Genomic DNA, 18,916 nt, shown 5'->3' with positions numbered 1-18,916 from the left:
GCAGTCCAGACCTCATTTTGTCTTTAAGTTGAATGTAGCTCATATCAGGTGTAAAAAGACCATTTCAGTTTTATCCAGTGTGTCTTCTAATTTGCAAAACGCTGCTGTAGAGGGACCAATAACGTCGCGTCGTGTCAGCCGGGTCACTGACATTTCCTCCTCCTGTCGTCCTGCTGCAGCCTGACGTGATGTACGATCCTCTGGCGTTACTCCCTGAGAATGAAATCATCCCTCTGCGTGGTTAATGAATGCATCTTCAGCTGCTAATGATATGCAAATTACTCGTCTGTGTGCGAGTAAACAAGTCAGGCAGGTTGTCTCTGCTGGACAGGGACCAGGTATTGATTCCTCTGGATTTGGGCTGTTGAGTGAAATTGAGGCTTATCTCACAGAGTGTGTTATCAGCGCTCTGCTGGCTCTGTCTCAGTACTGTACCTGACAGGCCTGTAAAGAGAAACGTCTGTGCCGTCCATCCTGACACGCAGATTTGTGCTCCTTCTCTCCGTTAGAAACCCCCTGCAGCACCGAGTACACGCCACATGATTTATTGAGCCTGTTAAAATGCAAATGAGGCGACGGGCAGGGGGAAAACAAGTGTTGTCTGCTTCACTGTAGTCACCTATAGGCACTGCGAGAGGCACACGCCGCCATCACAGGAAATTAAGAAGCGCAAACGACGGTGCAGCCGAGAGGAGGAAGATAGCTACTGTAAATACGACGCTGGCACTGACCACGGGCTGTGCTCTCACCTGATAATGTATCTGTTATAAAAGAGCAGTAAACACAAACATAAACAAGCTGGAGAGGCAGAAAAAATCATCTGGAATGAGACCATCAATCACGGCCGAGGCTGTGCAGCAGACGCTGTCGGAGGTTTGAGAAGCGAGGGTGCAAATCACGAGGCGTCAAGGCCGACGCTGCGCAGGATGAAGTCTGTTAGCGACGTGTGTGTTTGAGTCTGGACGCAGCAGGAGCTTCAGCGAACGGGGATCAGTGACTCGTCCAATGAGGCGCTCATCTCGTAAAGTCTGGAAATTAACACATCAATGATAAACACGTCACATGAAGTGGACCAATGAAAAGTAACGACGGGATGTAAACAACAAAAACAGAGTGATGCAAAGAGAGGAGCCATGTCAGAAATATCAAAGCTCAGACAACAAAACTTCACTCATATTGTCAAACACACTCACACACAACAGAATAGAGCAGAAACTGCTCCTTTATTTCCAGACTTTTTGCCAAAAGCACAGAGAAAAAGTCACAGTTAGCTTTCACTGAGCCCGAATAGCGTCTCACAGGCAGTGAGCATTTCTGATCAATAACTTTGATCAGCTAATGGCTCTCTGCTCTTTGTGTCTGATCACCTGCAGCGCCCGACACACGCTCTGCAGATTATTACAGAGAGATCCTCCTGTGGGTATTCATACTTTACTGAAGGAGTTATTTTTGAGCTGATTTTTTCTTCTACTCTTTACATTTTCAGACTAATATCTATACTTTCTTCTCCCTCTGTTTTAAAAATAGCCTTGTTGTATTTCAGCTTGTTATCATTCCAGCCTGACGTTTAAAAAAAAAAGGAAAAGAAAACACACAAAAAATAAAAACCTATCCAGATAAATTGCGCTATTGGGATAGAGTGAAATGGATCATGGTTGGATGACAGGAATAAACTTTACGCTGCCTGAGCATGAGTCAGAATAATAAGTGAAGTTGCCAGGTGAAAACAATGTGCATCATAACATGAAGATTACCCAGTGCTGCCCTCTGCTGGCTCAAAACAAGAAACAGCACTTACTAAGTACGTTGGCTCAAAGGGGAAAAACATAATAACTACCGTAAAATACCAAATAAACACCGGGGGTATGGTAAGTTACTCGGCGCAGCCTACGAGCCGCAGTCAATTTCTTTTGTTTTTTTTTTTATTCCACGGTCGTAGTTACAGAACACACATGCAAACGCTGAGCTCACAACTGTCAGTTGACTCTTGAAAACTGATTTTTGTGAAAGAAACATAATCAGACTGCACCTTATTAGTAGTGGTGCAACGGATCATGATTGATCTGTGATCCGTTAGGATCGACGTAATCGGTTCGTCACACACATGACCCCTACAGCAGTGTTTTTTGTGCAGCAGAAGCCCAGAGCGCTCGCACCAAACACCCCCTCCCTGCTCCTCTGCTCGTCTGCCCCGTCTGCCGTCTGCTCGTCAGATAAACAAATAAACAGACTCCCATCGAAAAAATCTGATATCGGTCTGCATTCACGCTTTATTTAGAGAATTTTCAGCGCGTTACTTTCACACAAAAACGCCGCTAAATAAGGCTCTAGTTCTCATCGTGTCGTAAAACGGCGCTAACTCCGCTGCAGAGCCACAGCTGGCTACAAGGCGCTCGCCACTTAGTGTATCAGTCCACGCGCACGTGCTAGATATAAACAAACGCAGGTAGTCTGCCAGGACGAATTATGCAATAACAACGTAAAGATAAGGAGGCTTTGAAGAGTCAAAGAAGAAGACGTTACCACTTCCGCTGAATGTTATTTTGTTCTGGGAAAGAAATAAACGCCTGGTCTGCTCAGTGATTGAAACAAATAAACGCCCCGGCTACTATTTGGTATTTTACGGTATTCAGAAAATTATCCACAGAAACCATAAATTACTTGTGCTTTCGTCTGACACTAAGTGGAAAATAAAATCAATTTGACTTCCGTACTTTAAGTAGCTCTGAAACCAGTGCTTTAACACTTTTACTCAAGTAAAAAAGCAGAGTTGATACTTCAGCTTCAGCAAAAGTCTTTTTACACCCTAGTATCTACACTTCTACTCGAGTGATGGATGCAGGGCTTGACATTAACACCCGCCAACCCGCCAGATGCGGGTGAATTTCAACACCGTCACTCCTACTAGCCACTTTGGTGGGTTGAATTATTTAATTGTAGTTTCCTGAAACGGCATCTGAAATACTAAACCCATTGCAATATGAGACTACGAGACTACAACTCCCATGAGCACTGCCTGCACAGTGTTTGCTCTCCAGCAAAAAAAATGTGATTAAAAAAGAAAAACATCATTTAATCATAAACTGTCATCAAATAAATACGATTTAAATCGTCTATGTCTGTGTTTTTAGCTTTGGCAAAACATGATCAGAGCAGTTTCCTGTTTGGATGTCATTTTTGTCAATTTTATTTTCTAAACCAAACACTTCGGTCACCGTTTTGGCTTCATACAGGCAGGGGTTCAACCCCCATAGCTCTGCTCGTACTGATGTAATTAACAGTATCTAACAGACTCTCTGGTTAGTCCTGTTCGGCGTCCTCTTCCTCTTGAGTCGTTTGTGCTCCAGCCTCTGTGAACTGTAACTGTAGCTCAGTGTGAAAATGTTTTCCACAGCTCTTGTCATGTAGCTTCCTCTAACAGAGATTTGTGAAAAGTTCACATCAGAGTACGAACCAGAATTCCTCTTCTTATGCTGACGTCTGCTCACAACAGGTTTTGGCATCACCACAACCAGGACTGCTGAGCCTATAGAGGATTTAACTTTTCTTCCTGAAATGATCTGTACTCTTTCTTTTTTCCTCAAACAATCCTCAGATGACTTTTGGTTTTCTCAGGTTGCGAGCGAAGATGAGAATTTGGCTTCTATTTATTAGTCCCACGTTTCAAAATGTCATCAAATGCCAAAAAGGAAAGATGAGGGCGCAGAAAGCCGTTGTTAAAATGCAAAGCCTGACAGCCTGAGCTGCCGTGGACCTCCAAATCCGGTTTATTCCACGCTGAGTCTGAACTGCAGGAGCGTTTGTTTACGTGGAGTAATCTGTGGGAGAAAATAACCCGCGTTTGCTCTTTGGCCTGAAGTGGAATTACCAATGCGATGACTGCTTACATTTGCTGAGATATGCAGCTGCTCAGATAACCCCTCTTAACCTCTGTGTTCCCCCTGAAAGTTTGAGGAGCTGGAAAAAAGACGTGATTGAATGGCAACAAAAACCTGAGTTTGGTAACTCTGATGATGGAGACGAGCATCCTCAGCTCACCTTAAAAAATCTGATGCAGGTTTTTTTTCACAGTTATGTCTCATTTGATGATTGTTGCGTTTGAGATTCATCACTGATTTCTGTTTTTTTTTTTTTACTTTGAACACTATTATTGAACACCAACAAAATGTGGTCACCTGGAGAGGTGTCGGTACACTTCCCATGTGCCCTCCTGATGGATTCTGTGGTTTGTGAAACATGTCAAATATTCAAACGCACCCGTCTCATTAGCTGAAAGAAAGTCCTGTTGGACAGCCGAGGTTCAGTGGTAGAGTCGTCACCTCCTAGTAAGAAGGTCCAGGGTTCGTTTAAAGCTCCTGCAGTCACATACTAGAGTGTCCTTGAGCAAGACACCACTGTTCCTCAGGGGTGTGTGAATGGGTACGTATGGTTATTATAATTGTCTCAACAAGCAGTTTTTTGGAATTAATAAAATGCGATGTAATGGTAATTGGATGTTCAATTAATTTACAAAAAAATGTAAAAAAAAAATAAATAAATTGACACCTCAATTAAAAGAAATTGCAAAAACAACAAAATATCCTTATTTTTAAAAAGAACGAATATTTTGACATTTTTTCCAATTTTTTAAATTAAAATCTGAAAAATTGGACATTTAAAAAAAATCAATAAATGTTTTAATTTTTTACAATTTTGCAAAATTTCAGAAATATTTGAAGTTTCAAAAAACTAGCTAAAGTTGCAAAAAATATATAAAAACAAAAACTTAAAAAATGAATAAAAAATGCAAGAAATGTCTAAATATTTTTTAAAACACAATTAAAAAAGGGGAAACTTGAGAAAAAAAGGGAAAATTTTAAAAAAATGGAAATTTCAAAAAATTTGCAAAATTTAGCAAAAATTTCAAAAGATATTTGAAGTTTTAAAAAGATGCTACACTTGCAAAATATGTTTATAAATTTGCAGAACTTTTTGGAAGAATACGTGAAATTGAGAATACATACTGATAGTATTTCTCAGCTCATCGTTTTCGTTGTTTGCTTAATTTTTATGATTTTGAAAAAATTTAAGAAACATTTGAAGTTTCAAGGTTTGCTTTTATTTTCATTATTTTATTTTTTTCTTAAAATTTTAAAGCGACAAGGAGCCACTGCAAAGCAGTCCAAGAGACGCAGGTTAAAGACCCTTGTACATGAGGACCTGGGTCCTTCTGTTTTGTCAAAGTGCTCTCACACCACTCGTGTTTTTCACAGGCTGTTTGTGTGCGTTCACCCACCTCTACATCACCAGAACTGATCCTGTTTGGCGTCTGACTGTGGGGGCTGGGATCAAACCAACAACCTTAGTTTTAGGAGACTGTATCTCTGAGTCACAGGCGTCTCTGAAAATGAAAAATTTTCTTATTTTCCTGTCAAATTTGTCAAATTTGACGGGAAAATGTATCCTAACAGCCCAAACTACAAGATAACATCTGCTGTGCTAATTCATGACAACAACTGTCCTCACCTCCTTAATCATCACTGGGTTTTATGGATGATAATCCACTCACCTTCTCATCATCTCATCTTTAATCCTGTGTGTTCACCAGATCTCCCTTGTCTTCATACTCTGACTGAGATTACCGTGTGTTTTAATCCTCACTGTGTGAGTTCAGTGTGAAACACCTCGAGTGTGACGGCCAAACCAGTTCCTCCCCTGAAGTCAGAAATCAGGGTCCGTGTCTCTGTTTTGGTTTGGCGCCCACTCGTGGGCGGCACACTCGAGGGTGATGATGACTGAAACCTGAAGCGTTAACAGCTCGTCTGCCGTCCTCATCGTGTCTCTCCTTCTCTCTTTCTAACTTTCCCTCTCCCCTCCATCTTCCACCCTCTCCTCCTAACTCCTCTTCTCCTCCCGCCTTTCTCGCCTGCTGTGCTTGTGTCTCCTCTCTGTCGTCTCCCTCCAGGTGCTGTGGGCGGAGGCTCGGGCCTGGGCACCGGCGCCATCGTGGGCATCCTCATCGTGGTCTTCTTCCTGCTGCTGGTGGGCGTGGATGTCACCTGCTACTTCCTGAACAAGTGCGGGCTCCTCATGTGCATCGCCGTGAACTTCTGTGGGAAGGCCGGACCGGGCGCCAAGAGCAAGGACATCGAGGAGGGGAAGGCGGCGTTCACGTGAGTAAACATTCACCCTGTAGGAATATGACAAATTATGTTTGGCATATCGTTAAACGATGGTCTAATCAGATAATGATTAGACGTCCTAAAGATGCATGGTTGGCATGGCTTGCTGCCCCGACACGTCACAAACAATCCCCTGGATCACTGCCCCCTGTTGGAAAAACACAACCACAACATCAGCGTCTTATTTTAGCCTGAACCAAGAAGTTTGGCCCTTAAACCTTCCTGTTCGTGAATCCTAAAGGATTTTGCCGATTCGTGCTTTAAGAAATAGCTGCTTCTTATTATGATTGCTGAACAAAATTAAGTCCATTCTCAATCTGAGCATGATCACATTTCAGTTTGACTGGCCTATTTTTTCACCTTGTTACAGCAATTCAGAGCTCATTTTGTCTTAAAATAACTTGAAATAAGACTTTTTTCTTGACTGGTCAGTTGATTATGGCTCATATCAAGTAGAAGAAGACAATTTTTATTCAAATTTAGACAAAAATCTTGATAAGATTTCAGTTTTTTGCAGTGCTGTGCAGGCTTTGCATTACTCCAGCCAAGATGGTCCCACACTGCAAAAAACTGAAATCTTTTTGAGTGTTTTGTCCAAGCCTAAGAAAAAATATGTTGTTCAAGTTGATCTGAGCCACATTCAACTGAGCAGCCCAGAAAAAATGTTTTACTTTAAGTTATCTAAAGGAAAAAAATGAGGTATAAATTGCTGTAACAATCAAAAAAAAAATCTGTCAATGCCCAAAAAAATAGCTTAAAACAAGAATAACTTCTTGATACAAGAAACGTTTTCTTGCTACGTTGGCAGATTTTTTATGTACTTGTTATGAGCGATTCAGAGCTCATTTTGTCTTTAAATAACTTGAAATCAGACAATTTTCTGGCCTTCTCAGGAAAAGTTGCTTATAGTAAGAGATCTACTTAAAATAAGACCAAAAAAAACTTGATAAAATTTTAGTTTTTGCAGTGTAATGCAAAACGAACACAGGAATGAAGATATTGACCTGTACATTTGAAAAAACTGAAATCTTATCAAGTGTTTTTGTCTCTTTTTCAGAAGAAAATGTCTTCTTAGAGTTAATATGAGCCACATTCTTGTCAGTCAAAAACGCCTTGTTTTGAACAATGAAAAGACAAAAATGAGGTCTGAATTGCTGTAACATGTAAAAAAAAATCTGCCAATGGAGCAAGAGAAAAGTTACTCATTTAAAGACATTTTTTTTAGGCACAAGCAGAATTTTTAGGAAATTTCTCTTGTTCCATTGGCAGATATTTTTTTATTCCTTTAACAAACAATTCAGACCTCATTTTGTCTTTAAACAACGTGTAGTCAGACATTTTTCTGGACTGGTGTTGTGAATGTGGCTCATTTAAAGTGTAATAAGAAAATTTTAACTTAAATTTAGTAAAACACTTGATAAGATTTCAGATTTTTTGCAGTGTGGGACCTTTTTGGCTGGGGTAATGTAAAACCAGCACAGCTCTGCAAAAAACTGAAATCTTATCAAGTGTTTTGTCTAAATTTAAGTAAAAAATTGCTTCGTTTACTTCATATGAGTCACATTCAAATAAAAAAAAATCTGCCATAGGAACAAGAGAAAAGTTACTTGTATTAAAACATTATTCTAGTTTCAAGCGATTTTTTTTGTTCCATTGGCAAAAAATTTTTTTTCTTGTTACAGCAATTCAGACCTCATTTTGTATTTAAATAACTTGAAATCAGACATTTTTCTGGACTGAGCAGGTGAATGTGGATCATATTAAGTTTAAGACTATTTTTACTGGAAATAAGACTTTATAAAGTTTCATTTTTTTGCAGTGTACTGAAGCCAAGAAGCAAAATGTGTCTTAACCTCACCACGCTTTGAGACGTCAACTCAGTTTTAAACATACAGACTGGGCCTGTTGCTGAAGATGCATGTTGCCTTTTAGTGTCCTTAGGCTCGTTGTTTTGGCAGATTTAAGAAAATAAGCTCTGAAGTCCATGTTCACTGTCTGTCCGGTTTAAAACAAAGCAGAAAGTCAGAGACTCATGTGAACTTTGTGAAGCTCAGCAGAGAAGAAGCAGCAGCAGACGCTGAGGGTAGAAACTCTGATCAGGAAACATCTGATCACACCCAAACTCTGAACACGAGCTTTCCTTTGATCATAAATTCTGTTCAATATACGTCTCTCATTGTAGCATCAGTGAACATCACAACACAGCAAATGAATATTTCAGCCGCTCAGATGAAACATGATGAAAATGAAGAACGAAGCAAACAGGGTTTAAATTTGGCCGGCGTGTCATCCCACACGAGAGAAGCCTTTAAAGCTGGGCTCAAACACAGATCAGTGCGATGACAACAGACGAGCCCACAGGGAAAACACGCCGCGCCAGAGGCTGCGTGGAAGAGGATCAAACGTGGGAATGGGAACCAGCGTTGGACAGCTTTAAAAACTTGTTTTCCATGTTTCAGTGCGTAAACAACAAAATGAGTTTAAGGAAGGTGCTGATCCCTGAAACAGAGCTTACATTAGACTGTTTGAGCTCGACGCTCGAGGGGCGACTGAAGCAAGCCATGCTCGCCAGCTAACGGTTAGCTAACATGGTTAGCATGAGGAGGAGAAAACAAGCTAACAGTGTGCTACCCTCCAACAATAGGAAAGATGAGTCTAAGGAGCCCATTGTTGAGGTGAGGACGGAGGAAGAAAACACCCCCAACCAAACAGGGGGTCCCACTGAGCCCAACGAGACCACGCCTTTGACAGAACCTGAGTGAGTACAGAACCGGATCACTTCCTGTGCGTCCCAGACTGAGGTCTAACACTCCCACAGGTCTGAGAGTGCAGAGTTTAAAGCAGCTTGGGATAACATCTTGTATGAGTTCAATGTGGTCCCTGAACTGAGCCTGTACTTAATACAGATCCTGTGTTAGGGGCCGTTTACACAACAACAGTTTTAGGCTGAAACAGAAGCGCCATCTACAGGTCTGGCATGCTTACTACAGCGTTCTAAGTCGCTCAGCGTTTCGATGCTTACACTGATTTTTTTTTTCTCTGCAGTTTAGTATTTTCAGGAGAAATGAGGGCTGGGTAACCTGAGAAAAGCCCAGCAGGATATTTTTTTTTCATAACAGTCAATTATGATATTTTTTGCTATTTCAATTACAAAACTATTTTGTCGAGCTTAAAGGCTCTGTTACTCATCAGTGAGTTGTGAAGGTGTCAGAAAGTTATTTTTGACTTATTTTAATCATTTTTTTTAGCGTGAGTGCCCTGGCAGCAGTCCTGAGTCGCCGGCATATGAGGGAGGTTCATCTCCTGTGCTCTCCACAGATCACAAGAAATGAACACTGCAAAAAACTGAAATCTTACCAAGTGTTTTTGACTTATTTTAAATAAAACTTGTCTAATTACACTTGATATGAGCCACATTTAACTCATAAGCCTAGAAAAATGTTTTGTTTAAGTTATTTAAAGACAAAAATGAGGTCTGAATTGCTGTAACAAGTAAGAAATAGTTTTTTGAACTTGTTCCAAGCAATTCAGACCTCATTTTTGTCTTAAGATAACTTTGAACAAAACATTTTTCCGGACTGGTCCAGTGAATGTGGCTCAGATTAAGTCTAAAAAGACATTTTCTACTGAAAATTAGACAAAAACACTTAATAAGATTTTGATTTTTTGCAGTGAACGTTCATTGATCAGCACAGCCGACAAAAACACGAAGCCCCAGTCTTAAAAATCTCAGAAATGTTGGATAGATGATATGTCTCCTCTGTTTTTATTCCTGACAGTTCCCTTTGCACACCAGACGTGTACCCTTCGCATATTCGCACGTTACGGTCAATTTTTCCTCAGTTTCACTTGCGACGAGTACTCATCCGACCAATCAATACGCTTGTTATTGACAAGTCACATACTAAAACATTCATCATTGATTGTGTTCTTCATGACAAAAGACATAAAAACTACAAAGACATCGTTTGGAGTAGAATAGCCGCGGAGATCGAATATGACGCCTGCAAACTTTGCAATGTCATGCTGTTTATTCACGTTTGGTGTGCAAAGGCTTTACGCTGTGCCAGTTTGCGCCTGCCTTTTTTAAACGTGCTAAATATAGACACAAAAACAACAACTGCTAACAGTTTCAGGTTTAATAAATCTCTATGCAAGCGCTGGATGATTATATTTGCATCTCCTCCTCCCAGATATGATTGGCTAATCATGTGTCCGTCAAAACATGAATGAGTGAATTCCAAATTCAATTCAATCCAGGAAAAGTTATTTGCGATGTTTATCTTTGTAGTTTTAGCACTCAGGTTGAGGTGAAACGTTGTCGTGTAAACGGGGTCTTGGTCTTAATGAGGCCAGTTGTAAAACCACCTTCCACCCAGACCAACAGACCCTCCTTTTCCTGGGCTCTAACTGTTTTTTATAACGTGTTTTCAGTCTTTAACCTGAACCCTTCACTCTTTGTTCACTTTTTGCTTGTATTATGTTTTTTTATCCCTCTCAGGTGTTTTGTTGCTAACGTTTTGTTGTGTAGACTTTTCTTTTCCACTGCAGCACAGTAGCACTCACTCTGCCTTGTTCACGCCCTGACCTGCACTCCTCCTCCTCCTCCTCCTCCTCCTCCTCCTCCTCCTCCTCCTTGTTTATCCCACTCCTCCCACCACACAGGCCTGCTGCTGCAGACACCACCACCCCGGTGGTGAACTTGCTCCCCTCCACTGCCTCTAACTCAGTCGCTGAGAGCTTTAGCACGGCGCAGAGCAGTCCTGCTAGCGAGAGCACCACCCTAACCACCAGCGCCTCCAGTCCGACCAAAGCTGCCCCCGCCAAGTCCTCCCCCAAAAACAGCCCCGCTGCCCCGTCCAAAGCTAACACCCAACCTGAGGTTGGGGCCCTGGTTGACCTGAGCGATACCCCTAAAGCTGCCCCCGTCCCAGATCCAGTCAGCCCGGCCTCTGCTGAGGCTGACAAGAGCCAGCAAGACCCAGTCCCAGCCCCCGACAGCGCCCAGAGTCAGGATTCACACGTAGACGGCCCGGCCAAAGACGCACCCAATGCTTCGCACACAGAGTCGACCACACCGGCCCAAACTGAGTATGAACACTGCCACCCCCACCCCTCCACATGTCACCTCCACCCTGCTCAGCTAGCATCCCAGCCGCTCGTCATCCTGCCATTCATAACGAAAAACCACAGCTTACGATGAAGAATCAACTCTGATCGTTGTCTTCACAGAGGTCTTTCTTTGTCTGACAGTTTCCAAAGTGTCTCAAAGTTTCCATCTATCAGGATTTAATAACTCGGTGATAAGCGAGAAGCCTTTGATAAACAAAAGTAAATTGCGAAGGACAAACAGCGCAGCCAAAACAGAAACAAAACTGATCGACCTTGCATTCATTTTACTCAAAAACTGAAGTGTTTATACCCACGCAGAGACAAACAGAGGACTAACAGCCTCAAACAATCAAGTAAGTGAGATCAAAAAGGTTTTCCGTCTTCATTTCATTGTGAAGGAGCCGAACAGTGCGGAAAAAAGTGAAGTTCAAATGCTTTTGAAGCCGAAAAATGTGTCTCTGGGAGTTTCATCAGTATTTCCAAGCCATCCTGCCGCTCTATAAACCGACCCTCGCCTGATAAATATTTTAGCTGTGGGCTTGGCAACGGCTCCCAACAAATATATTCTGTTTTAAATTGTAGGAAAAAGACAAGAGGGAGAGAAACGGACGTCTCCACCGACAACAGACTCATTTTCCCCGGGTGAAACGGAGCCCTGAATCACGTTGCAGTTTGTCGAGTGCAGCTATGATTGGAGACACAATTGAAGCAGACGTGCGATCCGATATTGGTTTTAAAAAGAAATCATCAGAGGAAATGAAATTTACAAAACAGAACTGTGTAAACAGAAAAAGTTATCTGCAGCGTGTTGACAGTAATCATAGGAGCAGGAAAAAGTGGCGTTTTCCTTTAAGAGTGCACAGGAATGAAAGGCACTGGGATGCTAACAGCGCTCGTTTGTCTTCATCCACCCTCCTCCACCTCCACCTCCACCTCCACCTCCACCTCCACCTCCTCGTCTCTGAGTTTCCTCCTGTCACAGCTTCTCATCTTTCTGAATGATGCTCGTTTCCTGTAACAAACCTTTTCACTCTGCAGAGATCCTGAAACGACAAGAGTCGCTCTGATCACCAACCACAGCATGCAGGAACAAAAGCAAAAATCACAACTTTAAGAAAAAAAAACTTTGATTTTTGACTCAGATTTTTGTTTCTTTCAGTCACATTTCTAATGCATGATTTTTCTTTAAAGATGAAGAATTTGGCTGATGTTACTGAGGAAATTGAATGTGGTGAAGTCCAGTAGGATTCCTCTGTGGTGTCTTCTTTGATTTTTTCCAGATCTAAATCAGGTACAAAAATACAGTCACTACAACAGGAAAGCAGAAAATTAATTTTGCTTTGGTTTATTTTTCTTCGTTTTATTATAAAAGTATTTTTTAAACTTTATTTAATCAGATAGAGAAACCTGTTGAGATCACTTTTTGCACAGGTGACCCAGCCAAGAGGTCAGCGACACATGACGCAATAAATAAATGGTTCATTGCAGTGATTACAGGAAGAAATAACATTACCTTAGTGGTAAACTAGAGAAGTTGCATTTCCTTGCAGCAAATGGGTTCAGGAAAAAGCTGAAAATTTTAAATAAAAAAGCTAAATAGTTGAACAAAGTATGAACTGAAAACTTGGAGTGTAAAAGGAGCGAAGAGGAAGGAAACAAAGAGTGAAGACAGAGTAAAGAAGGAGAACAGAGAAAAGGTGAGGTAAAAGTAAAGAGGAAGTGAAGAAGAAAGGCAGAAGAGAAAAATGAGAAGGAAGTAAGGGAAAAGTTGAGAGGAAGTGAAGAAAAAAAGGTGAGGAAAAAAAAGTGAAGACAAGGAATGCGTCTCAATTCGTTAACTTTGAGCAATGATAGAGGAGACACGAGAGCCGGCTTTGCTGAAGTCTTTTCACTGACAGACACGCCCCTATATTGAATATCACTTTCTGATTGGATGCTGCAGCAGCTCAGACTTAACATGGAACTTCACAAACGGAGTTTAATGAAAGAAAGATGAGCTGAAAACAGGCACTGAAGATCGTTCAGAAACTGATCAGAAACAGATGATCCAGAGGTGATCAGCTGATGCCGTCATCACTGAAACAGGGTTCCCACGGATCCTTGAAAAGTCTTAAAAGGCATTGAATTCATAATTCTAAAAATAAGGCCTGAATTGGGATTATAAAGTCTTAAATCCAAATTTGAAAAGTCTTAAAAATTTGAACACATTGGTAAGATTTATGTTAGTTTGAAGTAAAAAAATATATCAAGCCACATTTATCTATTTTTCTAAACAATTTCCTCATTTACTTTCGTGGCAACATCAAGTAATCACAATAGCGGAACTAACAAAACGGTGATGTGTTTGCACCAGGAACTTTTAAAGCAGACGCATGTCTTGGTTCTACCTAGGGTGCCTGGAGAGAGAAAAAAAATGAGGAAAAATTGGCAAAAAAAATCCAAAAGTGGCTTTGGAAAATTGATTAAGGCAGAAAAATTAAGAATTAAATTTGAAATTAAATTTCAAAAACCATGAAAAAATTCCAAAAATGGTTGTGACAGTGGACAAAAAAGATGGATGGGGGCAAAATAGGCATAAAGTTGTAAAAATGGGATTTAAAAAAAGGTAAAAAGTGATTTTTTTTATGTAAAGTAAACATTGGGTTAAAATTGCCTCTGACCCAGGTAATTCATGTCAGGTTTTTTTTTTCGTTAGTTTTGTTTGTTTCAATTGTGGTTCATTGTCGACTTGTTTTTTAAATTTGATTCCCAACGTCATAAAAAAAGTCTAAAAAAGTCGTAAAAGGTCTTAAATTCAACTTTACTTGAGCTGTAGGAACCCTGTGAAACACGTCGCTTCTCCGAAGGAGAGGACGTCCCATTGCTCTAAAAACGAATCTCCTCCATCCTCTCTCCTCTCTTCATTTCCTCGCGTCTCTCCATCATCTCTGGTGGGAGGGACTGAGACGCAAGTGAACGACGCAAGTGGAGGAAGGAAGGATGGAACCTTGGAGCTTTGAGACGCACCCCATGTCAGGATCCAGGGGGCGGGGCTACTTTTACCCCTTTTCCACTGGGGCTTGCTCAGTGCAAGTGCTTAGTTAGTTCAAATTAAATCTTTCTAAAAACCAGTTAAGTTTTCCATTTGCAAAGAGCCAAGTTGGGGCCACATCACTGCGTAAAATGACTGTAAAAGAACCCGACATTTTCACCTTGAGATTAGCTGGAATTTGTGCATCACTGATGGTGTTTTGCTTCTTCCTCGAAGAGTTCCTGCTCTTTTCATTTCCCCCAATTCTCCCAAAGTCGTCAAACCAGCCATTACAGTTGAGATGTTTAAGTTTTTAAGTGATCCAATCCAGAAGTTCAAAATGTGTCACGTTACTTTACCAAAGCTTCATCATCAGATAGACACATTTAACAGCTGTTTTTTTCTGTGTTGTTTAACTTAAAACCGATATGTGTTAATCCAGTCTTTTTCTTTTTTTCCAACTTTGTTTACAAGTTTTAACATTTTAAAAAACATATAAAACATACAAAAAAACACAACCACAGTACAATACAATACCGGTAACCCCTCCTATCCCACCCCGAGGCATGAAAAGACAAAAAATGAAAATAAAAAGGCCACAGAGCTAGACAGGATCTTTATATCATTACTCTGTTCACGTTAACACAAAGTAAACACTTATTCTAGTCTTGTTTTAACAAAGGAAAATCCTCCACGCTTAAAAATTCTAGTTTATTCTTCTCGTCCTCTCTGGATTTGTTGGGAGTAAATCTGCTTTTAAAGACTTGTTAGAAAGAAACCTCCGGAAGAACTTCTTGTCTTCCTGATTTCGATGAAAGATATGAAGAAAAATTAGAAAAGCGAATCCCAGAAAAGACGTCTGTTTTCTTTTTATTCCTTACGACAGTTTTAACGTAGGTATTTCCTCTTCATGTGGTCTGATCCTTTCCCTGAGCGACACTGAAGAAGCAGAGACAGAAGATGAGTCTCCTCTCTTCTCTCTGACGCTCCCTCCTTCGCCTCCTTCATCTCACGCTCCGCTGCGTGGCTCAGATGTCCGGCAGGATGTGTCAGAGATGAGGTTTGGGGAATTGAGATCTGGCTGAGGCAGAGCTTTCTCCTGTCAGCTCAGCCTCACCTTGATACGAGCCGACCCGTCACTGGAGATCTCTCTTCATATTTTCTGACGGGGCAGAAGCTCGGCTAAGTGGTGATCCTTCTTCGGTATCCCAGAGCTGAACTGTCCCGTCAGGCTTCCTTTGTCTCTGTTTTGGGGAGAAACATCTTTATAAACTTCAGTACGTATGTCAGTGCCCCCTTTGGACAAAGACGTTAAAGACATGTCTCTAATGTCCTCTTTCATTCAGAAGTTTGTCCAAAGAAAAATCACTTAAACTTTCTCCAGAGATCATCAGTATAGATGGTTTTAAAGGTGCAGCTGCTGAAAGTACACAGTGTGATAAAGATATGATTAACGAGCGTTAAAGAGTGGAGAGTTCAGAGACACGCAGAGGAAAGGTCAGACTACCAGAGAGAGGGTTTTACAAGATGATGCTGAAAATGTCTCCTCTCAGGCTCTGAATCCCAGCAGAGATGACTCTCATTAAAATAAAAGTATAAAAAATTATATATAATAAAATATAAAATGATGTGTTGAGGTTATAATATAGTGACAACATCTTAAGGTAAAATTTTTATTGTGTAATTTTCTGACAAATCAAGAATGAAGTCCAGAAGACAGTTCCCTGAATCGTGTAAAGGTCAGGAGGAAATGAGGTCATCCAACCCCCAAACGTGGCTCCATTTAACAGGGGAATAAAAAGACTTTCTGATGGTGTTAGGTTTATTACCAAGAAGTATTGTTACAACAAAAAAATAAAAAAAAGAACAAATAAACTGTCTTTTCAGAGATGCTTAATCTGAGAAAGACTTTAAACATGTCAGAAATAAGAGTTTTACTGACGTTATTTTTTTTCTCAGAGGAAATAAACCTGACTTAACCTGCTGTAAGATGAATTTGGAAACATCCATTAGATGAGCTTCAGGGTGAACAGCCATTAAAGGAGTCACAGCAGGATATTAATAGAGTCTAACAGCATATTAAAAGATTCATAGTTAAACTAATTAGACATGAATTTCTGAACTTCCTGTTTGGAATTGACGATGGTTGTAGAAACTTTTTGGTAGGTCTTATTTTGATGGTTAAAAAAAAAATCAGGCCTGCAGCTCAATGTAGCCAGAGGAGCTGTGCTTTTGTCACCTAGGGGGCGCTGTGGAGCATGTATCAGCATTCAAGCAATGGATTGATACATTTTTTGCCATAACTGATTTTTTTTTTTTTTTTTTTTATCTTATCTTATCTTATTGTTTTTTTATTTTAATTTTTAGTTATTTTATTTATTTATTTATTTTGCAAATTTATGTAATTTTGGCAATTTTCTGAAATTTCAAAATTTGGGGAATTTTTTCAAAATTTTGCACTTTTTTTGCTTTTTTTAATTTCTAAAATTTGAAATTTTAAAATTCTTTGAACATTTTGCAACTTATTGAAACTCCACAAATTTTTCAAATGTATGATATTAAAATATTTTCAAAGAAAGAATATTTATAATTACAGAATAATACAAAAATATGCATAATTACAAAAAAAAATTTTGAAAAATATGATTTAAAAAAACAATCCTTAAAATAATTAATTTAGCTTAAAGTTAGAAAATTAGAACGGGTCTGTGCACATATTGTTGTGTAACCTCAATCAATCTGTTGCCATGGATACTGTCGTTATCTTGGCTGAGTCACCTTAGGGGCCTTGTGGCAAAAAGAAACATCAACACAGATAAAATATTTTCTGTTTATATGATTTTATACCAATTTTAACCCTATCTTTGTTCATATTTTTATAATAATGGATAGAAAGTGCAACTAAAACTTGTTTTTTTAAAGTGGAAGGTGTTTTAAGGTCCCCACTTTGGGAACCTCTATTTGAAATTATTCTAGAAAGAAAAATTTAACTTAGCGCAGGGATTTAGGCCTGGATGTGTGGATTAACCCTTTAATTTCATTAACATCAGCCAAAGATGTAAACCTTAAACGCATCGTACATCTCAGTCTCACTGATGTGTTGTTATGAAATCCAGACTCCACAGAGGATGAAGCGTCTCTAAATTCAGTGTTTGGGAAATCGTATCAAAGGATGTAGTACTTCTTTTCACCTCTAGGGGTGCCAGTGGAGCTCTACACTTGAGGATTATTTGTTCAGACACAAATTTAAAAGTAGCGTCAGAGATCAAAGTGTTTATTATCACGTCTGCTGTGAAAGATGTCTGCCCCGGAGCTGTCTGCGTGTTTGTGCTGGTGCTGTGTGTATTTATGGATCCGGTCTGTGAGATAAAGGAGGGAGAAAAAAGGATTAAAAGAAACAGAAATTGCTATTTGAGAGCTGACACCGAGGCCAGGAAAAGTGGCAAACAGTGAGAGACCGGGTTTTAAAATCAAAGCAGCGCCGTGCCACAGACATGTTGTAACAAAGGTCCAAACAGCGACACCAGAAGATGTTGGGCTGAACCGAAGTGCAGCTAAAGTCTGCTCCCTTTGTGCGGCGGCGCGGTCCAGACGGCGTGTAATCCTCTTGTGTGTTGTAGTGTGTGTTGTAGACTCTCATTCCTTCATGCTTTGTGTGTACTGTACCGACCCGTCTCATTCCACATCAGCCTCCATTGTTCACCGGGAATAGCTGTGACATCCATGTACTCTTATTTGATGTCAGGCTAGGATAGCGAGCTTGATCCCATTATGTGTGAAATGCATTCAGTTCCAGGAGGGAAAACAAATTCCCTCAAAGCATCTTGCATGTTTTCTTCCCCATTTTCTCCCCTTCGTTCTTTGAGAAATGACACAAAAGGCAGCTCAGAGCAGACAGTTTAGCCGTGAGAGACAGACTTAGTGATTCGCTCTTAACACAAACTCTTCTTTTTTTTTTTTTTTTTTTTTTCTCTGTGTGTGTGTGTGTGTGTGTGTGTGTTTGTCCCAACAGTGGGAAGACTGTGAAGGACGATAACACCAAAGCTGAGACGGAGGTGAAGAACGCCACCGCGGAGGTGAAGACAGTTCCCAACGAGGCGCCTCAGACGAACGGCAACGAGAGTAAAGCGTAATGACCTCGCCAAAACCACGCGAAGAAGAAGAAGAAGAAGAAGAAGAAGAAGAAGAGGAAGAGGAGGAGGAGGGAGGGGTGGTTGGGTTCGGGGTTAAAAAGGGTTAAAAAAAAAGGGGGGGTGGGGTCACAGTCACTGAAACCTCAAAGCAATGTCACACACACCACCCATTTAACAGAGAAAACACACACTCACACAGAAACGCTAAAACCCATGGGTGTCTTTCTGCCGTGTCTTCAGACCAGGGAAATGTAAAGACCTCATGCACATGCCTTAGTTCCTCTTACGTCCGTTTTTATTCACGCAAAAAGACCAATTCACACACATGTACACCCTCTCTTTCTCTCGTATGTTATATGACTCGATCATGTGTTAACGAAGGAGCAGAATCGACGTCTTTAGCCTCCTCTGGTTGGACTGTAGCTTTACTTCACAGGTTCCCGCCCTCGCCATTCACACACGTGTCAGACGTTACCAACGCCACGCCTAAACATGCAGTA

At 40.6% G+C, this 18,916-nt stretch overlaps 1 protein-coding gene across 4 annotated transcripts in view; it reads left to right on the top strand.

The window, feature by feature from the left end:
* The window catches only part of ncam1a (neural cell adhesion molecule 1a), a 481,923-nt gene extending 463,449 nt beyond the window's left edge, over positions 1 to 18,474 (top strand). For 2 of the 4 annotated variants that reach the window (XM_074671803.1, XM_074671804.1), the window contains 3 exons: positions 5,945 to 6,152; positions 8,806 to 8,919; positions 18,296 to 18,467. In XM_074671803.1, the coding sequence (XP_074527904.1) occupies positions 5,945 to 6,152; positions 8,806 to 8,919; positions 18,296 to 18,416 (443 nt within the window). In that variant the 3' untranslated portion in view covers positions 18,417 to 18,467. Of the gene's footprint in view, positions 1 to 5,944; positions 6,153 to 8,805; positions 8,920 to 10,826; positions 11,253 to 18,295 lie in introns of all 4 variants that reach the window. The other 2 variants (XM_074671801.1, XM_074671802.1) reach the window with 2 other exon arrangements.
* The last annotated feature ends 442 nt before the right edge of the window (positions 18,475 to 18,916 follow it).

The sequence above is a fragment of the Halichoeres trimaculatus genome, unplaced genomic scaffold, assembly GCF_033239565.1.
Source record: "Halichoeres trimaculatus isolate MK-OKI-2021-1 unplaced genomic scaffold, fHalTri1.1 fHalTri1_scaffold_6, whole genome shotgun sequence".
NCBI lineage: Eukaryota > Metazoa > Chordata > Actinopteri > Labriformes > Labridae > Halichoeres > Halichoeres trimaculatus.
Note: the sequence above shows the minus strand (reverse complement) of the source record. Positions and strands in the feature narration are given on the sequence as shown.